This window comes from Ambystoma mexicanum, chromosome 4p (genome assembly GCF_040938575.1).
Source record: "Ambystoma mexicanum isolate Mex_15411 chromosome 4p, UKY_AmexF1_1, whole genome shotgun sequence".
Lineage (NCBI taxonomy): Eukaryota > Metazoa > Chordata > Amphibia > Caudata > Ambystomatidae > Ambystoma > Ambystoma mexicanum.
In genome coordinates this window covers 822,895,542-822,922,312 of record NC_090927.1, presented here as the reverse complement: position 1 = coordinate 822,922,312, position 26,771 = coordinate 822,895,542, and the positions used below count along the sequence as shown (strand labels likewise).

At 47.6% G+C, this 26,771-nt stretch overlaps 1 protein-coding gene across 1 annotated transcript in view; it reads left to right on the top strand.

Moving 5' to 3' along the window:
* Positions 1–26,771, top strand: part of LOC138453491 (thiosulfate sulfurtransferase/rhodanese-like domain-containing protein 3) — a 135,144-nt gene that overhangs the window by 46,581 nt on the left and 61,792 nt on the right. The window contains exon 2 of the mRNA XM_069606396.1: positions 2,360–2,533. Within this exon, the coding sequence (XP_069462497.1) occupies positions 2,360–2,533 (174 nt within the window). The remainder of the gene's footprint in view (positions 1–2,359; positions 2,534–26,771) is intronic.

Genomic DNA, 26,771 nt, shown 5'->3' with positions numbered 1-26,771 from the left:
GGTATGCTTCGCCTGCAGGGGGAGCGGACCTGTGCGTGAGGGGTTTTCACCTCAAGGGTGACGGCAGCTCCCTTTTCGGCCACCACAGGTGGAATGTCCCCACAGAGGATAAAGCCCTGTGGGGATCATCACAAGGCAGGCAATGTTAATGTTAAAGGATATTTATAACGCGCACTGGGGTTTTCACCTCAAGGGAGACGGCAGCTCCCTTTTCGGCCACCACAGGTGGAATGTCCCCACAGAGGATAAAGCCCTGTGGGGATCCTCGCAAGGCAGGCAATGTTAATGTTAAAGGATATTTATAACGCGCACTATCGCCACTGGAGCATCTCCTGGTGCTCTGGCGGCTCAAAGAGGGAGGGGGGGGTGAGTTAGTGGGAATAAGCTGGAAAAGTGCAAGAGAGCAGTGATTTGCTGTTGGCAGCCTCAGCCAGGTGGGTCCGTTGGTTGGGCTTGGGGTGTTTTCGGTCCGTAGTCGTCGTGTGCTGTTCAAGTCTATGTGCGGTTTGTTTTGTTGTTGCAGTGTAGTGAAGTTTGTGCGGATTGCTGCGTATTAGAGTTGTGGTTGCGTTTGGCTAGAGTTTGAGCGGTGTATGCAGAGAGAAGAGATTGTTAGTGGATTGGTTAGTTTGCCTTTCAGTCCTTGCAATTGTGTCTAGGTGTGATGTTTGCTATCATTAACTATTCCTTCTGAGTGTGTGGCGCTTGCTAATTTCAAAATTCTGTCTAGATGTGAGGAAGGCTAGTGATCATGATTGTCATCATTCACAGTTTCATTTAAGTGTGGTGCATGCTAGCATTAACAATCCTGTCTAGATGCGACGCAGGCTAGAGTCATGAGTTTCATCTAAGTGTGGTACATGTTAACATTCATAATCAAGGCAAGGCAGCCAGCGCTGGGAGATCCATGAGGTGGAGAGTTCTGGAGCATCTCAGTGGGCAGCAGGCTCTGTCGTGATGGGCGTCCCCTGAGGACGTCGCCGTTTCCGGTCCTGCTGGCCTCTCTCCCCTGTCCAGGGTTGAGCGAGTGTGCTGGGGTCGGTGTCAGTAAGATCAGCAGGTGCTGATCAAAGCACCGGCATCTCACGTTGAGGGGCAGAGCAGCGTCGATCGCTTTGCGCTGTTTTATAGCCCGCAGAGTGAGGTACTGAAGTATCTTGCCTCAGGCACGCGTTGAGGGCCCAGTCAGGGTACCAGTTGGCAGGCCACGGTGGTATTTGGAGGGTGTTAACTACCCGGCTTGTGGGGATGTGCCATTGTTTCTACAGAGGCCGCATTTGGCCATGGGTGGTACTTTGGAAGGTCAGGGTTTGTTTGGGCAATACCAGCCCTGTGTGGCCTTTCCCGGCCATGCATGTATCTCGTGCAGCAGTCTGGGGAGGGCACACTGACGTGGGAGAAAGACTGTTCACCCGAGCAGCACTGGTTTTCGGGGTGAAACAGGACCTTGGCTGCCTCGCCCAAGTTATAGCCGCTTAAGGGACCGTTATATACTGAGCTCGAATTTACAACAGAGACGGCCTGGCAGGAGAGTTGCTACTCCCTTTAAGACACATCAGGGGGATCGCCGCTCTATGGGCAATGGATAGTTACGTGACGGTGATCTGGAGGGTCAATCAGTGAATTTATGTTTTAGCGGTTGTATGCTCATGTGGTAGCTACCAGGAGTATAGCGTTTCTGACGTTGGGCTCAGAGTACTCCATGTGTATCGTGAGACTTACATTTGTTCCCAGTGTAGGGAGTGAATGTTATTTAATTGTATATTTACCAAATGTGAATCAACTTGTTCCCAGGTGACCCCATGAATGTTATATAATTATTTATTTTTCTAAAGTGGAACTTGCTCGCAAGTGGCCTCCTGATGTTATGTAATTAGTGAAAACCTGTGATCTAGTTTTACACATTCCATTTATAAAGAAGGCTGCCAAGCTTTATCAAATGTAATAAGACTGTGCACGTTATTTAACCAGGTGCACACTTATCACGGATAGCCACGAGGGCTGTCCTAGCAGTAGGAGAGGGCACCCCCCCTCCTCAGCCCCCATAGGCCCTCATGTGTGGTTCCATCTTCCCCCTGGGTGGTCATTCGCACATGTGTGCAGTGAGGTGTAAGTATCCCATGCTCAGGATTCCTACAGGTTACTGCTCACTCCTTTTTATCGGAAACATAGGCAGTTATACCTTACATGTGCAAACTCTATTAAAAAAAAACGCATTCTGGTCAGAAAACACTGTAGGATAAACGTTATTGCGGGTGGTTATTGCTAGGTAGGGGGCTAATCTGTACTTGTGAATAAAGCGTAGTTGTGTATCCACCCAAAGCTGCGTCTATGGCATGATTTTTCTTTTGTTTTACAGTTGTGGGAGTAAGAAGTGTTGCCCTCCGAAGCCTTTGTACGGCTCCTTCGAACACCATCTCCTACGAGCAGCTGAAAGCCTTGCTCGACTCACAAAGCGTGGTTATAATTGATGTTCGTGAGCCCTGGGAAATTAACGAGTATGGAAAGATTCCCGGGTCCATCAACATACCTGGTACGTGTGAACATATACGCCTTTGCACGCCCTATAACTTGCAGAAATAAGACTGCTGCAAATCAAAAGTGGCTCCGTCGATATTACCCCTGCCATGAAACATGCGTTCTGCTCCTGGCTCTACAGCACATTTTCTATAAGTTACAAAAACAACCTGGCCCTCCCGTGTCCTAGAAGGAGATTTTGTAAAGCTTCAGTTTGAAACTCCGGGGTCCTACTTTTGTCATCTACTAGATTACCTGATGGCCCTATGCCCAAGACCAGCCCTGAAGGGCTTGCTTCTTTTTTTGCATCCTTTTATTGATTTTGTAATGACACACAACAGTAATGACCGCACATTGTTCAATTAAATCGAACCGTCAAGGCAAAACATTCCATCGCACATATATATCACTGGTAAAATTAGAATCCCATAAACCGTTAGATTCCACGCTCCACCACACACATACAGCAGTTCCCTGGTGTAATATGTTCTGTACTGGATTTTCAATTGAATGGGGCTAAATCGGGCCCGGCAAGCGATCTCTCTTGGAGCCATTAACCCCTCTTGTCACTCTTTCGCCCCAATGGGGCCCATGTCAATTCCCATTTTTGAGTTTTGTTAGAGGGAAGGGGGAGCTAAAACTAAAGGAGTTGTGTGTTGGCTTCCTGCAGGGTTTCTTCTAGCCCGTCATAATTCCTCCGCATGGCATACCGAAATTGGATATACTAATCATTTTGAAATCGACAGTTGCAAACTTTGCTGCCACTCTTGGAAGCACAGTAGGCCGCCTTCTCAGAGCACCTCTCTCATAACTCGTATATTTTTGGCGTGCAACTGAGCCGCAAAAGTCAACTTCTGTAGCTCGGGCATGTCCCGTTAGTCCATAATAGAGCTTTCTGGGTCACAATTCCCTCCCACGTCATGTTCCTCGTGGCTTTCTTACAGACACACACTACCTGTTGCAAAATGGAGAGCAGCTCAACTGTATTCATTTTACCGTATGATGTTTGTAGTGGGTCTACATATACCAGACCAACGCGCTTGAGTCTGATATTTTGGCGTGACAGGTCTCAAAGCAGCCATTCATTTGCCATGGCCAACTGAGAGGCACAATAATATTTCTTGAGATCTGGGAGATCAATCTGCCATCCCACACTGAACCATACGGGGCCCGCAAGGCTATTCTAGGCTGACAATCGCGCCACACTAATCTCCTTCAAGCCTTTTCGATGTTCTGAAATTCCCGATCAGGGATTCTAACGGGTGTGTTTCAAAGGATATACAAATACCAAGGTCATTATTTTAAACATTGCTGCCTGCCCCAATAGGGACAGGTGTAGAGCCAATCTACATTTTGCATCAGCAATGAACCTTTTGCTTATGGGTGTCGAGTTGCTCTCGAGAAAGGTGGCCTATGTATTTAAACGAGGCAACAGCTACACTAATGGTAGAATCCTCTGCGTGTAGTAAGCAAGTATTGAACATACAGAGCCCACACATCCGGCAGGCATGCAGTGTTAAGTCTGAATGAATGCCGTCTCCACATCATGAAAATATGCAACATCCCGCAGCCACAGTTGAACACTAGGTGGGCAACCTTTCTCCCAGGACATCAACACCCTCCTACATGCTGTTACCAGGAGCAACCCGGCCAAGCGTCTACCCCCTTGGGACAAAGACCAAGTGCATCCCAGGAGCACCACCACAGAATCGGGCTCCACCTGTTGCCCAAAGATCGCAGAGACCCTGGTAATGACATCCTCCAAAACTGAGCCACCTGCACACTCCCAGGCCAAGTGCAGAAACCTGGCCTGACCTGCCACATGAATATGAAGTATCTGGGAAATGCCTATGAATGCGGGCCGGGGTATGATCGGCCTGATGGATGAAATTGAAATGAATAAGCTTTAACTTGGAGTTGAGGGATCAGTTTTGGGTCTGGTGCAACATACACAGCCAGTCCTCATCTGCAATTGTCCTACCGAGGGCTTGCTCCCACCGCCGTCTTGGCACCTCCCACCTCCATGGGAGACCAGCCATCAGTCCGTTGTAAAGCCGCTAGACCAGGCGGCCCTCCCCCTGCGTTTGAATCGCACTGTTTAGCAGTGCCTAGTTGGGGTGCTTGATTGATTGTTATTTTATTTCTATCGCGCATGTACACAAGTGTTTTAGAGCGCGACAAGGCAAGGGAGGGGTACGGGAGAACAAAGCAGCGATCTTACTAGGCCCAGTGACATTGAGAACGCGCAAGTGCATGGGAGAGGGGGAGGGGAAAAGTGCATGGAAGGAGGGAGAAGTGGAAAGTGCAAAGCAGAGGAGAAACAGATAAATAACAATACATAAATAATAAAGGCAACAAACCGTGGTAGTGCAGCCAGCAATTTGTAAGTGCTAGGTTTAAGGCAGCAGACAGGGTAGGTCTGATAAGTGCAGGAAAAAAAGGGGGGGCTGTATGGGTACAGATGCAGACCCCAGTGCAAGGGGTGGCCCGGAAGCAGTGCGGGAGCGTGGTAGGGTGAGCAGGTACCTGGGCCCGAAGGACAGAGGGTGGCCAGGTGCACAGTGCCAAGAGAGAACAGATCAGCAGGGGAGAGGGGGAGCGAAGGCAGAAGAAAAGAGGAAGGTCTTGAGGTGCTTCCGGAACCGGAGATGGTTTTCCTCAAGTTTTAGAGTGGCAGGGAGGCTGTTCCAGAGGGAGGCCCCAGCCGAAGACGGAGATCTACCCCCAGCTCGATTCTTTGAAAAACTACTTAACCTGAGGGAGTTGGAGGTAGAGGAGCAAAGAGCTTGAGAGGGGAGGTATTTGCGGAGGGATAGCTGAAGGTATTTTGGACCCAGGCCCCAGAAAGCCTTGTGGACAATGCAGAGGGTTTTGAATTTAATCCTTGCATCCATTGGGAGCCAGTGGAGAGATTTCAGTGCTGACGAGATACGATCCCAGGGCTTGAGGCCAAGGACAAGTCTCGCAGTCTGTTCTGGATTAGTTGCAGAGGGCGGAGAGTAGAGGCAGGTAGATTTAGAAAGAGGCTGTTACAATAGTCCAAGCTAGAGAGAACCAGAGCTTGGGATACCATGAGCTTCTGGAGGAAGGAGAGGAAAGGCAGAGTACCTCTGAGGAGGTGCAGTCGAAAATTTGAGTTTTTAGAGACCTCAGAGATGTGGGCAGAGCAGGAAAGGGTGGAGTCAAAGATGATCCTGAGGATGGTGAAGGTGTGCCGATGAGGAGGATCTCCGTCTTGCTGGCATTCAGACAAAGATCATTGGCGGAACACCAATCTTGAATGGCAGTTAGGCAATCAGAGATGGGAGAGGAGGTGACAGAGGGCAGCCTGAAAATGAGTTGTCAGCGTAGCACTAGAAATTTGAGCAGAAAGTGGCAATGCAGTGGGCGAGAGTTGCCAGGTATTGGTTGAAAAGCCAGGGCAAGAGGTTAGACTCCTGAGGAACACCACAGGTAGAGAGGAAGATGGATGAAAGGAAGGACCCAAGTTGGACCTGGGAGGGTCGATCTGAGAGGAAAGAGGTAAGCTAGGCCAGAGCCTGATCAGTGATACCCAGGTTTTCACGGAGACGGTTGAGCAGGATGGTATGGTTGACCGTGCCAAAGGCAGAAGAGAGATCAAGGAGGATGAGGACAGAGGGAATGTTAGAGTCAAGGTTGGAGAGCAGATCTTCAGGGATGTTCAGGAGAGCAGTTTCCGTGCTTCTGGCAGCTCTGAAGCCAGACTGGTGGTCATGGCGACAGCCAACAGAATTGGAATGAAGGTTAAGCTGAGAGATGTCCAACTTTTCCAGGAGTTTGCCAAGAAGGGGAGTAATGGAAATTGGGCGATAGTTAGCTGGACAAGAAGGATCAGCTGTGGGTGTCTTGAGAAGAGGATGCACAAAGGAGTGCTTCAGAGGGGAGGGGAAGGATCCCGAGGCAAAGGAGTGGTTGCAAAAAATCAGCAAGGGCTGGAGCAAGGGTGTCAATGTGGTCCTTGTTGGTTTTAGAGGAACAGGGATGAACCTGTTTTGGCGAGGCTCTCATAGATTGGACTTGTCTGGCGACCTCGTCAGGGGTGAAAAGAGGAAAGGACGAGAAATATGGTGGGAGGGTGGCTAAAGGAGGGTCATCAAGCACAGATGGAGAGGGGAGGGGAGAGGAGGGCTGTGAGTGGAGAGGGTGGACAGGATGTCCTGGGTTTTTTAAATGAAGTGAGAGGCAAGGGCATTGCAAAGAGCCTGGGAGGCAACAGGAGGGGTAGAGATTGCAGCAGCATTTGGCCAGCACCTTGCAGATTTTAAAGAGTTCGGCCAAGCTGTTAGATGCCGCAGAGACACTAGCTTGAATGTGGACTCTCTTCTTGGTGAGGACAGAGTCGGTATTGCCTTTGTAGCAGACGGCAGGCCAGTTTGTCAGAGGATGAACAGGTAGTCCTCCGTTTCCTCTCAGCTGCCCTACACTTACGTTTAAGTGTAGCTAGGTCAGAGTCATACCAGGAATTGCACTTGGCTTTGGACTTCAAACGGATCCTCATGACGGGGGCAAGAGCATCAAGCGTATCAGAAATTGAAGAGTAGAGCAGAGACAGGGCTGTGTCAGGATGTGAGACAGCCAAAGGTGGAGGGGGGAGAGAAAGTGGCAGCAAAAGCATCAACTGACACACGCTTCAAGGGCCGAATGTCCGAGAAGGTAGCTGGCAGTGTTAAGGTAGGCTTGGCTTGGGGGGGGGGAAGAGAGGATGAGATGAGAGGAGGGAGTGATCGCTCCAGGAGAGAGTGGTAAGAGGGATGGAGAGGGGGAGGTCAGAGGAGATCAAGACATAGAGTGTGTGCCCTGCAGAGTGAGTCGGGCCAGAGGGGAGGATGGGCAGGGAGAGGGAGTCGCAGAGCTCACGGAAGAGTACAGAGGAGGAGCAAGGAGAGTCTAAATGTATATTTAGGTCACCGAGGAGGAGGAGTTGAGTGGTAGCGGCTAGGAGGGAGGAGGAGAGGTCTGCCCACTCAGAGAGAAATGAGGTGATTTGACCAGGAGGCCGGTAGATGGTAACAACAGTAAGAGAATGGGTAGGCGAGAGAGAGAGCCTACCGACAAGGCATTCAAAAGAGGAGTAGGTCTGAGTGGGAATGATAGAGGCGGGAATCCACTCGGGAAAGATCAGGGCTACCCTGCCACCGGACCGGTAGGATCTGGGTGCTGAGAGGATCTTGTAGTCATCAGGGAGGAGAGTTTCAAAGCTCGGGACAGAGCTGGCCGTAAACCATGTCTCAGTAAGACCAAGGACATCAAGGTCTAGTTCTTCAAGGAGGTGGCAGATGTCAGAGGAGTGTTTGACGGTAGAGCGAGAGTTTAGAGTGGCAATATGAATAAGGTTGCCAGCCTTAAAGACCTTCCCGGGAGGGGTACAGATCAGAGGTACGCCCTGCGGAGGAGAAAGAACCCTAGGAGGGGCGGAAGAGGAGAAGGAGGAGGAGGAGGAGGAGGAGGAGAAGGAGGAGGGGAGAGAGAGGGCAAGGTAGCCAAGGGGGAAGAGGAGGGAACAGCAGGAGATGAGAGGAAATTGATGAGGCGAGGGAAGCGCCTATCAGAGAGGAGGAGAGTGGCCTGAGGGCCTTGGACCATGATAGTAGCATTTAGGTAGACATTAATGATGACTTTAGAGGAGTCGAAGGAAGCCATGAGAACTTCCCAGCGAGTGCCACCATTAATGGGAGAGGAGGATATAGGGCAGAGCACAGAGACCATATGAGGAGTCCATAGATCTGGCGAAGGAACGACAAAGGGGATGTCAGTAAGGGTCTGTCTGGCGGAAGCATTGGAATAGGTGTCAGCGATAGGAAGACCAGGTTTGGAGGCCAAGATATCCTTTTCGAACTTCTTCCTACCAGACTTGGTGAGAAGGGAAGGCTAGTCAATGAAAAAGCAATTGGAAACGATAGGAGAAACATAGTGCCATTGGGGTGGAAGCGAGGAGAGGATGGAGATACTGGGGGGGCTAAGGCAGGTAGTTGTGGGATAAAAGAGAGTGGTGAGGTCACTGGGCTGGCACGTTAACAAGAAGAAACAGTATACAAGCAAAATACAGAGAATTTCACAATGGGCAGCAAGATTTGAATTTTAAGCACAAAGCAAAAACGGCAAGATTTGACTTTCAAGCACAAAGCAAAAACAGCAAGATTTGACTTTTTCAATCTTGGAATCAGATGTTAGCAAAGGGTTTTAGGAAGCACTGCGCCGCAGGATGACAACATGGGAGTAACGGGCAGAAAGAACAGTGAAAGTCAAAGGCAGTACAAGTGAGTCCATAAGGAGGGAACTAACTCATAGTTCTGGAGGTGGCAAAGTCAAGGCAGTCCGGATTTTTTAGAGGAGTGAGGTGGCAGCATCATTGTGGTTAATGTGCAGGGAGGACCCCAATTAGCGTTCCGGAAGAAGACGGGGGGCCTTAGAAGTGGGCCTTTGCTGAGAGGGCCGGCTGAAGCCTGCCGGTCCCTGAATGGATGGAAGAAAACACTCAGCAACCAATGGGAGTGCAGCACAGGGAAAGGTGGTTCAGCACAGCCTGCCTACACAACAAAGAAAACCACGGTGGCCATCTTGGAAGGGCCAAAAACAGTCAAATAAGCAGCAATAGTAGGGGAAAAGCTTGTGCTTTCAAAATAGCAAGGCAGCTCCAGGTACTAAAAAGCTCAAAAAATGGCTGCATGATGAAAATGCCAAATAACAGTTCTTTCCAACAATTTTATGCAAATGTCCTCCTTTTTCAAATTTCGATTATTATTATTATTTTTTTTTTTTTTTTTAAAGGTTCAATAATTCCCCTGGAGGTGCAGTAATCCCTGATAAATATATACAATGGGGTAATCGCACCCCCCCCTCCTTCCTTCGCCTGCTGTAGTGACAGGAATTCCCCTCCTACAAAAAAGTCTCTGAAGGTGAGGGCACCTAGTTTTTCCACCCAGTTGAGCTATGCTCTCTCCCGCGTGATCCTCAGAAAAGCCACATGCCTAACGGGCAAGAGGGGCGAGTACGTGTCACTGCCCATACTACATGCTACCCTCCTACAAACATCACAGGTAACCCTTACAATGTTCAGGGAGCCCGAAGCCACCCTCAGCGGCCTGAAGACCACAGAGCGTAGCAGCCTGGGGGCAGCCAGCGCCCTCTCAATCGGTACATGTGGGCAAATAAAATCCATGGTAGGTGTACGAATGTGCCAGATAGTGAGCCTGCACCGCCCAGTAATGGCGCTTCAAATCCGGTAAGGCCAAGTTCCCCCAGTCGTAGGGCTGTGTCAGTGTGGAGTATGCCACCCTCGACGGCTTCACCACCCAGAAGAGATCCAGCACAAGTCCCTGCAACTGCGTAAAAGAAAAAAGCCATCGGGAGACACAGCTGGACATTGAGAAACATATAAAGGAGCTTTGGAAGTATAATCATATTTACTATCGAAATTCGCCTGATCGGAGTGAGGGGGAGCAAGCGCCACCTTATCCTGGAGGGACCCAATCACATGGCCATAATTGTCCCAGAGCAATGCCTTGCGGTCGCATGACCCTGCAACTCCCAGGTTCCGGACCCCAGATGACACCCACTGGAGGCCAAACTCATCGAACTCCCCGGTCCTGTCTGTGAAAAGAAACATCAGATTTACTGCAATTAATCCTTAAACCAGAAATGTCCCCAAATCTGATCACCTCCCGCATTACCGGGCCAAGATTGTGTTCTGTGTCACTCTGGGACAGGGCCACATCTCCATAGTGAGAGCTGGTCAACCTATGCAGCCCCAGTTGCAATCCCCACTGGATGTGATGCTCCCGTAAAATGGCAGCCAGTGGCTGCATAGCGAGCGCAAAGAGGAGCGGAGACAGAGGGCAGCCCTGTCTCGTCCCCCACCCTTGACAATGCTATCGGATCGCGGCCACCACACCACTATCCTCGCCGAAGGGCCGGCATAAAGAAGGGAAACCAATGATAGATATCGGAGACTGAGCTTCCGCAACGCCGGAAACAAAAAGGGCCATGCAGAGTCAAATGCCTTTTCAACATCCAGAAAAATTGCAGCTGCCCGTGCCTCTGGTTCCAGAATTGCCAAAACCCTGAAGAAGTGGCGCAGGCCGTATGTTGTGTTCCTTCCAGGCATGAAGGCGGCCTGATCCGCCAGCACAAGGCCTGGCATCAGGGGGAGATTCAGAACCCTTTTTTTATTGGAAATGAGAATGACTTACTCCAGTTGACCAGGAGGCAACTGTGCCATCCATACATTTTTCTTGTCCTGATGGCAACATAAGTCCCTTCATGAGAGGAATCCCCCCGAGCCAGATTGCCATAGCGAATATATATATATAGTAGCTGGGAGAGGGGGCAGCCCTTACATGTTCCGCTGTCCAGTCGGAACTGCTGAGATGTCGCCCCATTAACTGACCATCACTACGGGGTGTTCATACAACACTCCAAACCATTGCAGGAAATTCGGGCCGAAACCCATACCCGGCAACACTGCCCAGACAAAATCCCAGTATATTGGATCAAAGACCTTTTTGAAATAGATGGCCACAATCGCCAGCAGATCCGGATTACAGTGTGCCTTGTCCAGAGCCACATGGAGTCTGCGGATATACATGTGATTTGCTCTATCCGGCAGGCAACCATTTTGATCTGGATGGCTTAATTTGGGCAGGATGTTAGTCAACCTCATCAGAAGGACTTTGGCCAGTATTTTAGACTCCATGTTAAGGCAAGAAATGATATGATATGATAAATGGTGTGGCATTTATAACGTGCCTGTACACAAGTGTTACTAGGCGCTAAATGGGCCGGTAAGCGCAATCATCTGGCGGTTTGTCTTTTTTAGGCATGACTATAACAGTCGCTTGATGCAAGCCATGGGGCAGTCTCCCCTGACTCTTGCTGTTCTTAAACATACAAATCAAGGGTTCTGATGCAGCATCGGGCTTCAGATTGCAGGGCTTCTGCCTGCAGTTCTGTAATTTGGGGGAGGGGGTGATCTCTACTAAAAAATAATCAGTGTATTCTGACTTATGCCCCGCGGGGACAGCATATGGTTGTGTATAATCTGCGAAAGTCTTGCAAATATTATTGTCCACCGTAACCACCACCACCCTCACGGCAGTAGGGATTCTGTGTACATATCTGACGGTCGGGGCGAGTCTCGCTGTTCCAGGCATGCCAGTATTTTCCCAGCATTATCTCCTACCTCGTATACTCTAGCACAGGACGCCAGATGGGCGTGTCTCGCAGTGTCCGTTGCAAGGGTGTGGTACGAGTCCCTTGCTTGCAGCATTTGGCGCTGTGTTGCTTGAGAACGATCAGTTAGAATCTGCTGTTCAAGTTGCAGCAACAGTATCTGGGTCTGTCTGCTATGCAAGCCTCTCCCGTTCCCTGGCAGCGAGGAACAAGATTTCCTTCCCACATAGAACTGCTTTATACCCTTCCCCGAGTGTCCTGGGGCTGTTTATTGAAGGGATTTTCAAATAAAAGTATTCTAGGTTTTGTCCTGCAGTCTGCTTACCACCTCTGGTAATCCCATAAAATATGCATTCAGTCACCAGGAAAAATTGTTGTGTTGATGCCTTACACACAGAAATCAGTAACTGAGAGTGTTTGAAAATGCCTCTCGGCAGGAGTTGTGCATCCGTGAGTTTATTGGAATCTGAGTTTGCCACGAAGAAATAGTCTATCTTTCACACAGTGAGGTCTGCACCTGAGTGGAAGGAATTGCCCGGCTTAAGTGGGTGCATAGTGCACCACACATGCACCAGACCCTTTGCATTCACAAACGCACTGAGGCTTGTCTGTTTCGAAGATGTCCCCTTCGCCCGGAACCTATCAGGGTTGCTGTCCATCACCTCATTAAGGTCTCCACCCACGAGCCAGTGATCTACCTGCTGCTGTATGAACACAACAACCCTGAGAAGCTTGATGATTATTGGCTGCTTTAGGGCTTTCTGGTATGGCTTTTTACCATCTTCAATACAACAAACATTGGACATTCTTAATATACTTCTTCCTGACCTAATTCCATAAAGACTGGTGTCTGAACCCGATATCCTGCTAAACATAACTGGTATGACAAACCAAAAGACAGACAAAGCAAGAATACTCCTTGGTTCAAACAATTAATGAGCCGTTTAAATAAGAACTATATATATATATTTGCACAATCTGTTAGAGACGCATATAATCATACAATATAAATCAAGACATTAGATGTCGTACCTTGGGCAAAATAGGTAAAAGTACATCGAAAGAAATGGAAGACCCACAGGGTGTGATTAGTCCATCTTGGCAAGTATCCCTTGATGCCAAGAATGGTGCAAACATAAATAAGAAGAGGCAAGGGGTGTAAGGAAAAAGAGGAAATGGAGAAACCACTTGATCTGAGGTAGATAAAATACAAAATATTGATTCCGTATTGCTCAACAATTCCATCCAGTATGATATATCCAAATTGTTCAATCATTTGGTTAATCTTTGTGTTCGTATCATATTTAAACATAATTCCTTGCGACAAACAAAGAATAGGGAAAATAATTGTTTCTTTTACATTTATTTTTCTTTGCACCTCTTGGCATGTCTTGCATTCTCTTTTTCTACTTTCTAGAGTTAATTTTCTAAATGGGGTCTACCAACGTGTGTTACATCAAAATGGTCTGTGGGGACTTTTGACAACTATGCAGAATCCCCGGGTATAATACGTTTCGGTGGTCTAGAATAGAAATCAGATCGCCTTATTCAGGGCATGTTCATTGACCCTAAATACATATATGTGCATTTTAGTGTCATGTAAAAGACTGGCCTAACATTTTTAAGAAGTCATTTTGTCACCCTGCTTGACTTAATGTAAATCGAGGGAAGAGTGGGTGCTTCAGGCATGTACTCCCTTCTCGGTCAGTCAGTAACAGCAGAGGAGCTGATACTGCAATTAGTGTATGGCAGTAAGAAGTGGTCCTGCAGCTGTATCTACTCTACAGGACCCCCTTGGTCACCAAACGGGTGTTTCTCACAATCTAGAGTGAAAGTCAAAAAACCATAATGTAAGGGAGATGGAATTGCAACCTTAAGTATGATCAGTAACAAATTCAGGTGAGCCTCTGTGGTAAGTGGCCATGCATCATATTGTAGGGAATGAGTGGAGTCCCTGCACGGTGCAGTGGGGACCCTAAAACCAGATGTGCCACCTCTGTGCCCTTTATAGTGTGGGAGTGGGGAAGGCTGTGGAACACACCATCATGTGTGTATAGTATTGGCAGGCATTCTAGTGTATTAGTAAAGGAGAGTTACCCTAGGACAGCGCCTGCCGCGTTGTTATGGGCACTGGTGCCTCTATCCCATTAGTCCAGCAGGAGAAGACGTACATACGTATTCACGCCATTACCAAGGTGACCCATTCTGTATTCAGAAGCGGCGTCATTCTCTTGGAAACCGTACAATGTACAGTAAGCAGTGAGTGGGCCGCCGTGTTGCTTGCCAAGCCAAAAAGTTAATAATGCAAAGTGTGCTTTTGAAAAAAGAGAAGTATATTCTCCATCCATATATGTGCTGTCATATTCACCAATCTTGGCAGAATGTATTATTGGGTGAATTCATGAATGTGACTCGCCTTGCATTTTTTTAAAAAAATGTATTTCTTTTTATTGGCATTTCAGATTTTACAAACAGTGAACATATAACCCGCCCCAGACCCAGCCCTAACCCTTCCTCCCTGCCCTCCACCCCCGAACCGCACCGCAGACTTGTAATGTCCACTTAGCGACAAATCTATGCCTAAAATCCACAGTTTATGTGGGCAAATTGCAACAACGTAATCATTTTGTATAAATTGCAATACCATTCCCCATTCTTTTGGTGAAAGCCTATTGCGCTCCCTGGATAGCGTAAGTTAACCATTCTAAGGCAACAAAGTTACAAATCTTTACAAACCAGTCCTGAACGTTTGGAGGGTTTTTAGCTTTCCAGTGTTGAGCAGTTACCACTAATGCTGCCACCCTTAGAATAATTTGTGCTTTACTTTTATGTTTAGGCCATTTCATTTCCTCCAGTGTAGCAATACCCAGAGGAATGTCCTTTGTATGGGCCTGCGGTCGCTTTGCAAACATCGATTGAATATGCTTAATAGTTCCCAAATAATTAGACTGTTTCGGACAGTCCAACCAAACATGTAGCCAATCACCATGTCCTTTGCATTCCCTCCAGCAGTTGTCTGTGCTAATTAGTTTCATCTTGTATAACCTATGTAGAGCCATTGTAGCATAGCCTTGTACCATGATTCTCTAATCTGTAGGCAACATGTTCATTTAGGAATATTGCGCCATAGCGTTTGCCATCCTTTGGTAGAAATCGATATTCCCGAAGTCCTCTGATACACTGAACATATTTCTGACTCCTAACCTGGAGCTCCTCTTGCACTAGACGATAAAGATTGAAAATGAGTTTTTTTTTCCTCCTGAGTTTGAAATTAAAAACTTCTCAAATGCTGTTAACGATCTAAGGGCTGCAGCTTTATTCGGGCAGGGGGAGGCAGGGGGGGTTGGGGGGGGTTAGCAACCAATGTCGAACCTGTAAATATTGATATTTATCTAATTTTGTTAGCCCCAACACTTTTTTACATTGGCCAAACAGAATAAAATCAGAGCCCAAAAACATATCCTTACATTTATTGCAGTTTGTTTCTTTCCATTTGGGAAAGGATCCTTTTTCCAGTCCAGGTTTAAACTCCGGGTTATTAAATATTGGTGAAAAAGGGGAGGACTATGTTGTAATTTGGTATTGTCTTACTGCCTTATCCCAAATGACTAGGTTAGCAGTTCCAATATGCATATTCAATATGCATACCACAGATTACTTTTTCCATTCTGGCCAATGTTTTCTCGGACGATGAAGAAAACCATTCTCTCAGCACTCATAAATATTTAGCAAAATTAGAAAGTCCCAAGCCCCCCTTATTTGTTGGAATGACCAGTTTTCATTGCTACACATGGGGTTTTACTGTTCCAAATTAATTTTGAAATCAAGCTGTGCAACGCCCAGAAAAAACGTTTGCAGTACAGATATAGGGAGAGCCTCGAATAAATATAGCACATTTTGGTATATTGTAATTGTCACCCCGTTTAGCCGGCCTAACCATGGGATCGTAAAAGAGCCCCAATGCGAGAATAACTGTCGAAGTTCTAAAATAATAGGAGGGAAATTAACTCTATATACTGACTGTAACAAATTGGTTAAATGGACTCCTAGTAGGTGATTGGGGCGCTCGAGAGCCCGGGCGTGATGGCAGTCTAGCTCTGATGCTCTGCGGAAGGAAGAAGACATACCGGCTTTGCTTGCCAGACCATGACTGCCATATAGATACGGGATGGCGCAATCTCCTCGGATCAGAGCGGTACCCTTTACATCTCCAGAGCTGGACTATGGACAGAGAACAAAGAATGTGCCAGGCTACACCTTGAGACCCTGCTACTTTCATGCAGCCCAGATGGGGCTGGGGCAGGTGGGAAACCGAGATCAACGCGAGGCAGGCGATGTGAAATGTAGGCATTTATGGGGGTGAAAATCAACGCAGATGATGTAACCATCCATGGCCTTGAGCAAAGTTGCTCCAGGGCTGTAGGCCATAACACACAGTGCTGGCAGCCCACCTGGCAATCAAATGTATGGTAATCTGTACCCAATGATGCCACCTGGGACACTGCACATAAAAGCTCTATTGGAGAATGCATCAGAATAGGGGCTGGCATGGCTGCTTGGCACCCGTTTAGCAGACACTATGGGAACACCGCCTTTAAGACATAGTTGACGCACCTACAGCAGGTGTGCCAAAAAAGCCGCCTTCCCCTGTTGCCTGATGGCAAACGCTCAGGGAACTCCAGATAAATGGGCCACGTAAACCTACCATCTGGCAGCATACACACCTACCCCATACTGCACAAATGAAGCATCCAAGAGTGGCCATAAAACGGCGGTAGAGCGCAAGGGGAGTAATCGCAACCCCAGTCGGAGCGCCGGCCAAGATATCATACCAAGCGGACCCAGTGCGGGGTATCACTCCTGTCTTCAGGGGGTAGCGAACGGTGCTCTGGACCCTTAGTGAGTCAACTAGTAACTGCAGTAGCCACAACCACAGGTGGGCCGACCCAAGCCACTGCCCTCGCGATGGCCTGATGTAGGGTATGGCAGAAGCCCCTACTGACGAGGACTAAAAAAGAAATGGCGCCTCAGCCTTTACTGCATTGTTTCAACTCCAATCTGCAAGACAATATGCAAAAATAAAAATGGATGTGCAAAATCAGCTGCACACACTTCTAACGGAGATGAGTGATTGGCCATATCATGCCAGAAACTTACCTCACAGTGCGGGAGATTAAACTGGAAATTCAAGACAACACCCAGCTCAAAGCCCAGGCCGAGGGCACTGCAGATAATGAGCAGAGAAGGAGTGCGCTGGAGGATAATAGCAGAACAGCCGCCAATGAACTGGATGGCCTCATTAAAGAAGTAAAATGCCTCGGGGCAAAAGTTGAGGATCAGGAAAATTGCTCCCGACGTAACAACCTCCAAATTATCGGCCTTCCGGAGATGGCAGGGGGCCCAGACCATCGGCTGTTCCAAGATCACTTGCATATTCAGGACCCTCGCGCCTACACCATTGAAAGAATACACAGCGCGCTGATCCCGAAACCAGCAGCCGGAGATGGCCTGAGGCCTATTGCACTGTGACTCCTCAACTTTCAACATAAAGTAGTTGTACTTCACGCTTGCCGAGCGGCTGGCACAATTAGAACAGAGGTGGTGAGAATCTGGATCTTTAATGACTACTCTATGGAAGTTTCCCTCCGCAGGAAGAGGTTCGCCTCTCTCTTTACTGCACTGAAAGGCACGCCACATAAATTCTATTTGAAATGTCCAGCAGTCTGGTATATCCTTCTAGATAAAATATGGCACTCGTTCGACACAGAAGACACATGGCACCTGCTGAGACAGAGAGACTTAGTGTCTACTGACTTTCCCCACTGACTTTCCCCACGATCCCGAGGAGGAAGGCTTGGCCCGCCAATCGGACGCTCCACCATGGCATCTCCAACAGCAGCGGTGCCCACGTGGCAGGCGACAACGCACAGACAAGGCGGGCCACCGGTCCAAGGGCACACAGACCCTCTACCGCCACCTTGATGGATCCATTCACAGAAGGCTTTACTCCACCTTACAGCGCCATGATGAGGCCGCTACAGCGTTTTCTACTTGTGACGCAGTGCTCCCCCGGGAGAGCCCTCCAAGCCAGGAAACCGGACCCCACTGCATTAGGCGAATTAACCAAATGACAGACAACACTTTACCCCGCCTTGCTGTGGGCCCTGGCCGCTCCCCTTCCCTCTCCACTGGGGCCCCCCTGTCCAGAGGAGGCCACCGGTGGGCCCACCACCATCCCCAGAGTTGGAGGAGAATCGATGGGTCATTCTCTTCTACATTTCCTAGTGCATGGGCAGTTGAGAAGCTGTATTGAGACTCTTATATATCCGCCCCAATGTCAATGGTTTAGCCTCCATGTTGACGGCCATGTTTATTATTTTAGTTATTTCAACACATGCTCACACATCATACCTGTACCAACAGCGAACCTACTTGACATGGATGCACCTTACTCCCCACTAGCCGCTGCATATCGGCTTTCAACGGCTATGGCTGAATTGCACCTCATAACCCTTAATGTGCAAGGCTTGGGGCACCCAATCAAGCGACAGCGCGCCTTAACCATTTATGTGACATACAATGCGATATCGCATTTCTCCAAGAAACTCACCTCGATAGCCATGAATCTGGGGAAACTGAAACAGTGTTGGGTGGCAGCTCACTCAACCCATCGGGGCAATGGCGGCATGTCTATTCTAATCCACAAACGGCTCCCAGTCCGTACACTGCAAACAGTCGCTGACAAAGACTGCAGATATGTTATGATCCATGTCCTGATCCGCTGACAACCTGTTACTCTCCTAAATATCTATGCCCCGACCGAGGACACATCTACTTTTTTTACACAGGTAATCGAAAATGCGCACGGTATATAGGGAAACTCACTTTTGGGTGGGGACTGGAATATAATTCAAGATGTGACACTCTATCTCCAAGGTGCGATACTATCGACCCCACGCAAACGCAGTGCCCTACTCACACTTATGGCGGATCTAAAACTCACCGACATATGGTGGCATCTCCACCACCTCCAACAAGACTTCACAATTTACTCGAACTGCCACAAGTCTTACTCCAGACTAGACTATTGTCTAGCCCGGACGAGTATCCTCCCCCATGTTCTTTAATCCTCAATCCTCCCAATGACCGCGACAGATCACACGCCAGTGCTTTTACATGTTGGAGACGGGCCACCTACCAAGTCACTGTGGCGCCCGAACCTGAGGTCACTCATATATCCAGACTTAACTAGGAAGTAGGCGATGACCTCGATCTATTCTGGTGCACCAACGTGACCCCAGGATATTTCCCTGCCAGCTGCTGGGACGCCTTTTAAAGCTTTCCTCAGGGGACAGTGTGTATCTCGCTGGGCATATAAAACTAAAGGGTGGCGGGAGCGAGAAAATCAGCTCGTAGCAGACATCGCACTTATAGAAGCCCGACATAAGAGATCCTGTGACCCCCCCAAACCCCAATATACACATGGCTTAATAGGCTCAGAGGGGAACTTAAACAGATTACAACTCAGCGAGTACAGAAATCTTTTACTAGCTGGTCACAATCCTATTACCAGGATGCCAAAGGGCCCCTCCACCTAATGGTGCTCGCTCTCCGCACCAGACAGGCCTCCCACCAATTAATATGTATTCGAGACAAAGAGGGGAGGTCACTTACAGGCAAAAAAGACAAACCATCCATTTGTGGAATTTTATTGCGCATTATACGCCAAGCCCACTCGCCCCGGAGAATATCACAACATTACTTACCTCACTCTTCTTACATTCAATCAGAGAAACCAATAACGGCGGAAGAAATCCCCCACGCCATCGCCTCACTATCTCGAGACAAGGCATCTGGCCCGGAGGGTATTCCAATAGCTCTCTACAAAATAATGAAGGATCGCCTGGCCCCCACTGCTTCAGTCGTTCTTCACCAAGGCACTAGCTAAGGGGCACCTACTGAATTCGATGATGACGGCCAATATTATTGTTTTCCACAAGCCGGGGCTGTGTATCCCATCGGCCAATTTCGCTTATCAATGCGGATGCAGAAGTGCTTGGCATGCAGAATCGATATACTCCCCCCAACTAATACATAAAGACCAAACTGGTTTAATTGTAGGCTGCAACTCGGTGGACAAGGTTAGGCGACTCCTACGTATCCTGGCGGGACAAACCGAGCTGCTATTAACAATTGATGCTGAAAAAGCGTTTTATAAAGTAAGATGGGACCTTATGTTTAGCGCACTAGAGACCTATGGGTTCCCAACGGCTCTAATAGGACTTATACGGCTGCTTTACACCGACCCCCCAGGCCTCCGTAACCACGAACGGAATCTCTTCCGATCAATTCAGCCTCTACACTGGCATCAGACAAGGGTGTCCCTTACCCCCTCCTCCTATATGCAGGGTCTATAGAGCTGCTGGTGGAGAAGCTCTGCACAGACCCATACTGGAACAGCATAATCAGAGGTACGGAGGAGCACTGCATATCCTTATACGCTGATGACCTATAGATCTATGTACGAAACCCCTTGGTGTCACTCCCACGCCTTCATCACCTACTACAAGAGTTCGGACCCATGACGGGATATAAAGTTAATTGGTCAAAGTCAGAGGTTCTCCCTGTTAGATCAGACATGCCATGGGACCGTGGAGGGGTTGCCCCTTTTCAGCTGCAGCGACACACCATCAAATACTTAGGAATACACATCTCCCCCATCATTATAGATCTCAGTAACCTAAATTACACACCCATACTGGAAAAAATAGCCAAGGCTCTTATTAGATGGAACATGCTGCCACTATCTCTGATAGGACACATTAACGCTTTCAATATTAATTTTCTTCCAAAATTAATCTATCTTTCATTAATGCTCCCTTGCATCCCCTCGCAGAAACTGTATAAAGATCTGGACAAACAACTGTCCAAATTCCTCTGACAGGGCAAAAAGGCCAGGATTTGGGCAGAGATCCTGCAAGCCTCTAAAAATGATGGTGGCCTAGCAGTACCGGTTTGGCGCACTTATTACCAGGCCGCCTAAGTATGCTGGGCCAAAAGATGGCTTGACACAACTGACTTGGCCAGCTGACGCCAAATCGAACTATCGCTGATGTCGCCCTATACGCCAACTGAAATTCTAGCCATCCCATGGAACAAACTATCCTAGAATCTTAAAACGCACCCATTAATTGGCCCAACAATAACTCAGTGGCATAGAATGAGAAGACTACTAGGGGCGGACACCCAAGCTTCTAATGATGCATTGGAAGGCGGCCGAGTCCCCTACCAAAAAAGTCTAGCCTGTGGTTGATCCTTAAGTTGGATACACTAGAACACTGGTGCACAACATGCGGCCCGCCATGCTGTTTTGTCTGGCCAGCGAGGTACAAAGACTTTCCAAATGGAGTGGGGGCCGCAAGCAGCATCGGCCGCCCTCCATTAGGAAAGTCTTTGATAATCTTCGGGCAGGACAAAACACTGGCCCTCATTGGCTCTGCACACACGCACCATGTAGCTCCTACAAGCCGCGTAGTGCGTGTGTGCTGCACCAATGGAGGGCCAGCACTACGGCTGGCGAGGCCAGTAAGGCTTGATGCCGGAAAGCATTTCAGCCTTGCCATGCCCACGCCTGCCGTACTGCTAGAGATCTCGCCAGCGTTCCAGCTAGCCTGCCTTCCAGCATGTCCGGTAAGTGGTCTGTTTGTGTTTGTGTCGGGTCTGTTCTGCCTGTATGTTTGTGCAGTGTATGTTGAGATGCAGAGGTTGGCCTGGGGGTGGGGTGTCGGGTCTGCATGAATGTTTGTTTTTAAGTGTAAATGCGGTGTGTGTTGAGATGTTGGGGGGGGATCTGTTCTGCCTGAATGTTTGTTTTGGAACGTAAGTGCGGTGTATGTTGAGATGCAGGGGTGGGCCTTCGTGTCTGTATAGGTGCATGTTTGAGAGTTTGTGTGTTGAGTTGGGAGGTTGGGGGGTTCAGGTCTGTATGGGTGCATGCTTGAGTTTGTGCTGAGGTGGGGGTACGGGTCTGTATGTTTGTATGCTGAGTTGGGAGTGGGGGCTTTGGGTCTGTATGGGTGAATGCTCGAGTGTGTGTGCTGAGTTGGGGGGTGGGGGGGTATGGATCTGTATGGGTGCATGCTTGAGAGTTTGTGCTGAGGTGGGGGTACGGGTCTGTATGGGTGCATGCTTGAGTTTGTCTGCGGAGTTGGGGGGTGGGGGTACGGATCTGTCTGGGTGCATGCTTGAGAGTTTGTGTGCTGAGTTGGGGGGTTACGGGTACGGGTCTGTAGGGGTGCATGCTTGAGAGTTTGTGTGCTGAGGTGGGGGTGGGGGGTACAGGTCTGTAGGGGTGCATGCTTGAGATTGTGTGTGCTGAGTTGGGGGTACGGGTCTGTATGGGTGACTTTGTGTGCTGAGTTGGGGTTAGGGGGCTATGGGTCTGTATGGGTGCATGCTCGAGAATTTGTGTTCTGAGTTGGGACCCGCCGTGCCCATGCCCCTCCCACATGTACTTTTCGGCATTCTATAGGCGACATGTAAGGAACATTGGTTGAGGGGTGGGAGCCATGGGGCATAGTGTTTGGTTGAGGGGTGGGGGCCATGGGGCATAGTGTTTGGTTGAGGGGTGGGGGCCATGGGGCACAGTGTTTGGTTGAGGGGTGGGGGCCATGGGGCACAGTGTTCGGTTGAGGGGTGGGGCATAGGAGGTGAGGGGGCCATTGGGCATAGTGTTTGGTTGGGGGAGTGAACCCAATAATAAAGCTAAAACAGGCACAGTTAGGAGATGTACATCCTTTTGCTTTTTGAGGAACCCTGACTCAACGAAGGCTATGCTCCTCTTGGGCATCCCAAATAGCAAAGTATAGCAGTCCAAAATAACGGAATGTCCAATCAAGGGTCAATAAAATATATATATAATTTAATTAAACAGATGATATACAAATACAAAATAGAAATAAATTATAACAATGGAAAATGTGTGGTATAAAATGTAAGTTTGAAATGCAAATAAAAATCGTTACACCTCAAAAACGTATCCATGTGTTTAAAACAAATTGGGGGTTGAAAAAGCCTCCTGCCCCGCCTACCGCCCCACCCACATTTACTTTTTGGCCCACTATAGCCATCATGTAAGGTACTTTCGGCCCTCTGTCAAAATCAGTTGTGCACCCCTGCACTAGAATGGGGATGCGAAGGCGAGGAAGAATCTCACAAGCGGAACAAATCAACAAACTCATAGATACTTACATAAAGTGATGCATATGAACATATGTGGTGGTGCTAGTAAGTACATGTGGATATATCTATGCAGCCTTCACCTTGGATGAGTCGACGGGTGCCATAAGTGAATAGAGGGGGTAGGGGAGTAATTTTGATGTGGTGATGTAGTAAGGGGAAGGAAGATAGAATGTGCGGGCAGGTGGGCGGGACTGGGGGCATCCCTGATAATGGACTGTCTTAGTCTCTTTTCCTATCTCTCTATAGGAGAACCATGAAACTAACGAAGTATTGTGTTGATGTATTTGTTTTTTGCTGCAAAATTAATAAAAAGCTGTTTATAAAAAAATAGACTCCTAGTAATTAATTTTATCTTTAGCCCACACTAATTTGGTGATTACTAACACCCGAGTTACCGTTAGTGATAAATTCAATATTTCAGATTTGGCAGTGTTTATTTTTAGACCCGCCACTTTACCAAATTCTTCCAATTCCTGAGTGACCCCTACTAATGATTCCACCGGTTCTGTAACCGTGACCAACGTATCATTGGCATAAGCCATTATTTGATGATATTCTGTCCCAAATGGTATCCTATGTATTTGATCCGTTTGTCTAATTTTACGTAGGAAGGGTTCCAAATGTATTGCATACAAGAGGGTATAGTGGACAGCCCTGCTTCGTACCCCACTGTAGTATAATCGGGGTAGATATCTGCCCATTTTATTGATGGCCTTACTTTGGGGTCAATGTAGTTAACGCGTATCATGCTCATAAAATTGGGACAAAATCCCATGACCACTATGACTTTAAACAGGAATGACCACTCCACCCTGTTAAACACTTTCTCAGCATCTAGTGATAGTGCTGGTTGTCGCTTTTTAATTGTTTGTTTTTTTTCGATCAAATGACATGCCCTCATTTGATCATTATTTAATAAATCCTGACTGATCAGGAAGGATTAATGACTGTAAAATGTCCACTAATCTGTTGGCCAGAATTTCTGTCTACATTTCTGCGTCAAGGTTAATCGGGGCAATAGGTTGATATGATCCACATGCTGTGGGGTCTTTATTAGCTTTTGGGAAAAGGATCATTTTAGCTTCCTACATAGAGGACGTTATATGACCAGTTTCCTTGAATGAATTATATAATTTTTTCAGTTAAGGGGGCTAGTATTGTTTGATATGTTTTTATAAACGGCACCGAATACCCTTCCGGGCCTGGAGCCTTATTCAAGGAAGATCACAAATAGCCTGTGAAATGTCCTCTATAGTTAACACTTGCTCCAAGAGTTCACATACCTGGGATGTGATCCTTGGGAGCTTAACCGAATGTAAATACAATTCTTGAGCTATAGTATCAGGATTATCTAATTTATATAATTTGGAGTAAAATTCCATTAATTGTGTAAGCTTCTGTGAGGCTGTTGTGACCAAATCCCCCTGACTATCATTCACATCCAGAATTGTTTGTGATGCCCGAGTTTGTCTTAGCTGTCTGGCCAACAATCGATCAGTATTATTCACCTTCATATAATATTTTTGTTTCGCATACAGTAAACTTTTTTCTGCTTTCGATGTTTGCATAATCTGTAGTCTACCCCTTACATTTCTATATGCCTCCTTAATGGATGGACTTCAGTCTGTTTCCATTTATTTCATTGTTTCAATTCAATCTCTAGTTAGGACTCAATAGCCACCCGCTGTTTGTGTCTGCTGGCCCCTTTTGAGATAAAATCCCCACGGAAAGTGACCTTAAAGGCATCCCATAATGTGTTCATTGCCATATCACCCGTATCATTTAGCTCAAACAAATTCCTCCATCTTAGACCCTAGTTTCTCCCTTACAGCAGAATCACGAAAAAGTTCCACAGGGCAAGCCCAGGACCATATCCTTGGTGTTGTTCCCAGAAGGAGGAACTCCACTTCCTGGGGCGAATGATCAGACAATGCAATCGGAAAAATCTTATTGTAATACAGCCCTGCAGCGTGGATGATGATCAAATATAGTCTGTGTGAAAATTATTTATGAACATGGGAGTAATGTGTGTATCCTTTCTCAGTCCCTTTCATGGTCACCCAAACATCGAAGATTGCTACCTGCTCTACTTTTTGTCGTAACCCTTGTGAGGGAGGGGAATGTCCATATTAGGTTCTCGTGCTTCTGTCCCTTTGTGGGTCCCATGCCAGATTATAATCCCAGAATATTAACCTTTCCCCTACTATATGTTTCCAAATCAGCTAGTGTCTTCCTCAGAAACCTATCCTGCCCAGTGTTTGGGGCATAGAGTGATACCAGGGTTATTATATTTAATTTTGCATTTATAAATGTTAGCAATGTTGATTCTATTTCAGCTATAATAAATAAATACCAGCCTTCCTTATCCGCCTTAGTATTGATTAATTAAAATTGTGCCTCCTTCCTAATTGCAATTAAAACATTGGCCGCTTTCTTCTGGGCGTTGGCTTGAATAGTAGTGGGATAGTATCTTATATGAAGTCGGGACATGTCCTGTTGTCCTATATGGGTTTCCTGCAAAGTTAAAACGTCTGGCTGATGCCGTGTTAGAAACCCATCTAATTTCTTTCGTTTTACTGGGGTATTGAGCCCCTGAATATTAAGAAATATATACTTGAATGTTTTGAGATTTCTATTTCAAGTTTGTACACTTTGCCCTATTCCCAGATCTTATTCCATAGTCCTATAACCATAAACAATGCTGTTTCCCCACCCTAAACCCATATGTTGAACCTTCACCCAACAATTATAACATTTATCCCCATTAACCCAATCCCTCCCCACTACCCCACCCTGGTGTGACCCATTGTATCTAGAGTACCTACTTAAATCATTCCTCTGCCATTGGATCATCTCTTCCTCCAGGGTGCTCTCTAGGGTAGCCTAGCACCCTCTTGTAATTGGTTATTTAAAACTTGCTTAATACCCAGAGGTTTCTAAGCGCAGACCCGGGGATCGAGCCTGTGTTGCTCCGTGTCGACTTGCTTCCAAGGTGAGCATGTTGCCCCTGAGCTATCATCCCGGCCAAGTGCTCTTCACCTCCACACCACTGAGTCCAAGTTGGAGTATCTCATCCCAAACCTGTAGTTTTGTTGCTTGCCTGGCACAATACTCACCAATTTCCTTTCCGACTCTCGGTTAATATTACTTTGAGAATGTAAGCTGCGGGCCTTAAAGGCGAGCGTTCCACCGGGTCCAGTTTGGTCCGCTGCTTCGTATGTTTCCTGTATCTTTGCTTAATCTTTCTTGTGAAGTAACAGATGTGAGGTTGCCCCTTTGTAGCTGATGAACCTGAGCCATGTCACCTTCATCCTCTTCAATTTTTAACAGATCGATGCCTTCTTCCCGGGAGGTGAGCCTGTATTGTTTCCCGTCTATTGCAAACGTTAAACCAAACGGAAATGTCCATCTGTACTTCCGGTTTGCAGCATTTTTACAACTGTTTGCATTTCTCTGCGCTTCTGAAGTGTGAGTGGGGACAGATCTTGACTTTTTTTTTTATATTTGAGTCGTTGTATGTGATAGGGTCGACTTGCCTGCCTGCTCTCAATATTAGTTCCTTTTGTGGGTACTACCCACATGCCGCCAGCACATGCGTTCCAGGACTGGATCTCTTCGGGTCCACCCTGTGGACGCGATCTAATGGTAGTCACTTCTTCCTCTAATCCCAGTATCTCTTTCCACAACCGCTTCCGGGAGGTTTCTAACTGGGATATTTGCCCTGTGAGACTGGTTCTCTAGGTCTTCGCACTGTTATGAGTTGTTATCACCAAGTGATCTACCAGTTCTTCCGATTGTCTATTGTCTTGGGTGAGTTCTTGTAT